Source organism: Pinus tabuliformis, chromosome 8 (assembly GCF_031772625.1).
Source record: "Pinus tabuliformis cultivar Carrire ecotype Pingquan chromosome 8, CPIR1, whole genome shotgun sequence".
NCBI lineage: Eukaryota > Viridiplantae > Streptophyta > Pinopsida > Pinales > Pinaceae > Pinus > Pinus tabuliformis.
Window position 1 is genome coordinate 409,435,435 of NC_142294.1, and position 2,907 is coordinate 409,438,341.

Below are 2,907 nucleotides of genomic sequence, written 5' to 3' on the forward strand. Positions count from 1 at the left end.
ACAAAACTCACTGTCTTCATCCAATTCTTGTTCTTCAAAGCAATTTTCAGATGGTTCTAGCTTTAGCATGCTAAAATTATTCATCAAGTCACATTTTAATTTTATGTGAAATCTGCCTTGTTATCTAACTGCTGCATGGAACTTTATCTTTTTCCTGCGTCTATATATTTTTCTTCATATGCTAATTTGATGGACTGCCAAGCGTGATTGACGATAGGTGCATGAGGAAGCAAACTCCCACGTAAGACTGCCTCCCAACTCCCACGTAAAACTGAGTCTCAAACTGCTATTGGCACCTTGAACAGTCAAGCCAACCAACTGCTGTGTAAGGTGTTGTAGAAGATCTGCGTGTAGCTGTTATGGTGACTGCGTGGAAGCTTTCAAACATGTGTTGTTGCATTCATGTGCGTAAAAAAGTGGAGATGAGAGGAGACAACTTCCTCTAAACCTGTGTTTAATTTTCTGCCAAATACACTTGTCTTTTTTTGAGCTGCATGTGCACTAAAGCCTTCTTTATGTATTCTAGTAGGCTGAATTGGAGGTTGCATTGACTGTTTAAATTGGCAGCATATATGTGAGAATCACCAGGTGGTGACGTGGCAGTGGCAGTGGCGATTGTGAGAATCGCCCTACCACTGACCAGAATCGCCCCACCACCTGGCGATTCTGAAAATCGCCCCAAACAACGCTGGATACCTCGCATATCCTTCACAGATCGCATTTAAAATGGTGATAAATGAAAAGTGATAATTTCGGTTATAATTCGCATAGCCGATGTGATAACTCAGGAAATAACGGCTTCTTTTGTGATGGCAAGTTTCCGTCCAACTCGAGTGACGTCAGAATTGCAGCTCACCTCTTTATGTAATTGTTGAGCGTTTTGCTACGGCAACCAATAAATCCCATGCTATTGGGCCATTAATGCATAAGATTTATTGGTTGCCAGTACCTTATGGCTACCATGAGCCATGAAAGCCATACATATCCATGGACATTCCGGCAACTCCATCACTCTACCTCCGGCAAGCTCCAGTATTCAATGTAATTAATGCAGATATAGTACAGCCCGACCCAACATCCATCGTAGCACTCCTTCCTAGGATATTTCAAACTCAACCAGTGGGAAATTTCAAAATTTGAAATTTCAATAACTACTACCTTCTCCCTGTAACAGCGAGATCACTGCAGTTCTCTCTACCTGCATATACTGATTTTATCATCTCCGAGTTTGAGAAGATTCTGGCGGTAATTATTTTTCTGTATTCTATGAGATCGACATTCAGGTTTCGGTAATTCATTTCTATCACATGCCTTGTAAATTGACTCATGAATTTGCAGCAAATTTACGATCTGGGAGCACGCAGGGTTCTGGTTCTGTCGTTGGGTCCTTTGGGGTGTATTCCTATGGAGAGGGCATTGAGGTCCACAAATGGTGAATGCGTGCCGGTGCTACAGAAAGCCACGAAGCTTTTTAATGATGGACTAACACTCGCAATCGATCGACTCAACAGACGATTTCCTACTCCAATATATACAATAAGTGGAATGTTTCCGATTTACATGAACTTGTACACCAATCCTCAAGCATTTGGTAATGTTTCTTCCTGAATTGTCGATTTTTGTTCTAAATTTAACAGCTAGTGCTCATTACAAATACCTTACCTTTCTTTTCAGGGCTTGGGGATGCCAAAAATGCGTGCTGTAGACAAGGACCCTACAACGGTATTGGTCTCTGCACTGCCCTGTCAAATTTGTGCCCAAATAGGGGCAACAATGTGTGGTGGGACCAGTTTCATCCAACTGAGCGCGCTGCTAAAATCATAGTTGACCAATTCTTTTCCAATCCATCCTCTGTGAGTCCTATCAGCTTAAAAGATCTGATGAAACTCGATGTCTGATGGCCAAGTCGTATCTCTGTGATGTCTGAAGAAATCACATCTCGAAGATTCATTAATCATGGGTTCTATTTTCATAAAAACAAATACAATGGCCCTGTCATCATATTTGTGTCCGATCTCCTTCGTTATCAAACCCTCAAGCGATCTGCAGTAAAATTGTATTAGATTTCTACTTTCTGTAATGTGGAGCAGCCAGTAATGTTTGTCTAAGACTTACATGTTTACATCCATGGGTCATTGGTATAAAATATTGGATTTTCTCGTTCAATATGTTTGATCTTTTTTAAAGTAATATAAAACATATACATTTATGATATTACTTGTTAAAGGTTATTTTATATTCAAGTTAGAACATAAAAATTTACTAAGCAAAACTTATATTAAAGAAAAAATGTTATGATATTCACAACAAAAACACATAGTACATGATATATAAAATATGAGTAAAAAAATCAAAATTCATGCATTGAAGGAAAATTTAAAAAAAACCATTAAATTCATACCTTGAATCCATTATAAGTATCAAAACACTTACCTCATGATACATGTAATGTTGGTAAAATTAAAAAAATATATAAAAAACTTAATTTAATTATAACTTTATTATTCTAAAAAAAATTAATATATAAATTAAATATATTTACATTGAGAAAAACATGTGACAAAATTCTTAATCATGGAGATTCTTAATCTATAAATAGGATTCGTTACAATACCGTGGGCCAATAACATGGCTTATCAATATCACATGCCCAAAAAACCATAACTCATTTCATATGACATTTTTTTAATTAAAAAAATAAAAAAATGTCCTAACTAGTTTGGAGATAAATCTCAACCTTTAATTTTCAAATACTACTAAGAATATTCTAGAGTATTTCATGGAGGTTAAATCCCTACCGTCCAAATAATAATTATTGGCAATCAAAATAAAATTTTGGAAGCCCTATTCCAAAATAGACACATAGACACGTCTATCTACATAATTGCATTGGAGATAAATCTCAAC

At 36.6% G+C, this 2,907-nt stretch overlaps 1 protein-coding gene across 1 annotated transcript; it reads left to right on the forward strand.

Moving 5' to 3' along the window:
* Positions 1–987: 987 nt before the first annotated feature.
* LOC149235787 (GDSL esterase/lipase At5g33370-like) lies at positions 988–2,061 on the forward strand. Its single transcript, XM_089368663.1, has 4 exons — positions 988–1,041; positions 1,153–1,245; positions 1,339–1,591; positions 1,675–2,061. Exons 1-4 carry the CDS (start codon positions 988–990, stop codon positions 1,896–1,898), a joined length of 624 nt encoding a protein of 207 aa, XP_089224789.1. The 3' UTR covers positions 1,899–2,061.
* Positions 2,062–2,907: the final 846 nt, after the last annotated feature.

Coding starts and splice junctions, on each gene's coding strand:
- LOC149235787 (XM_089368663.1), top strand. CDS start 988: ATGGACATTCCGGCAACTCCATCACTCTACCTCCGGCAAGCTCCAGTA. Junction 1,042..1,152: donor GGCAAGCTCCAGTATTCAAT/GTAATTAATGCA, acceptor AATTTCAATAAC/TACTACCTTCTCCCTGTAAC. Junction 1,246..1,338: donor AGTTTGAGAAGATTCTGGCG/GTAATTATTTTT, acceptor ATGAATTTGCAG/CAAATTTACGATCTGGGAGC.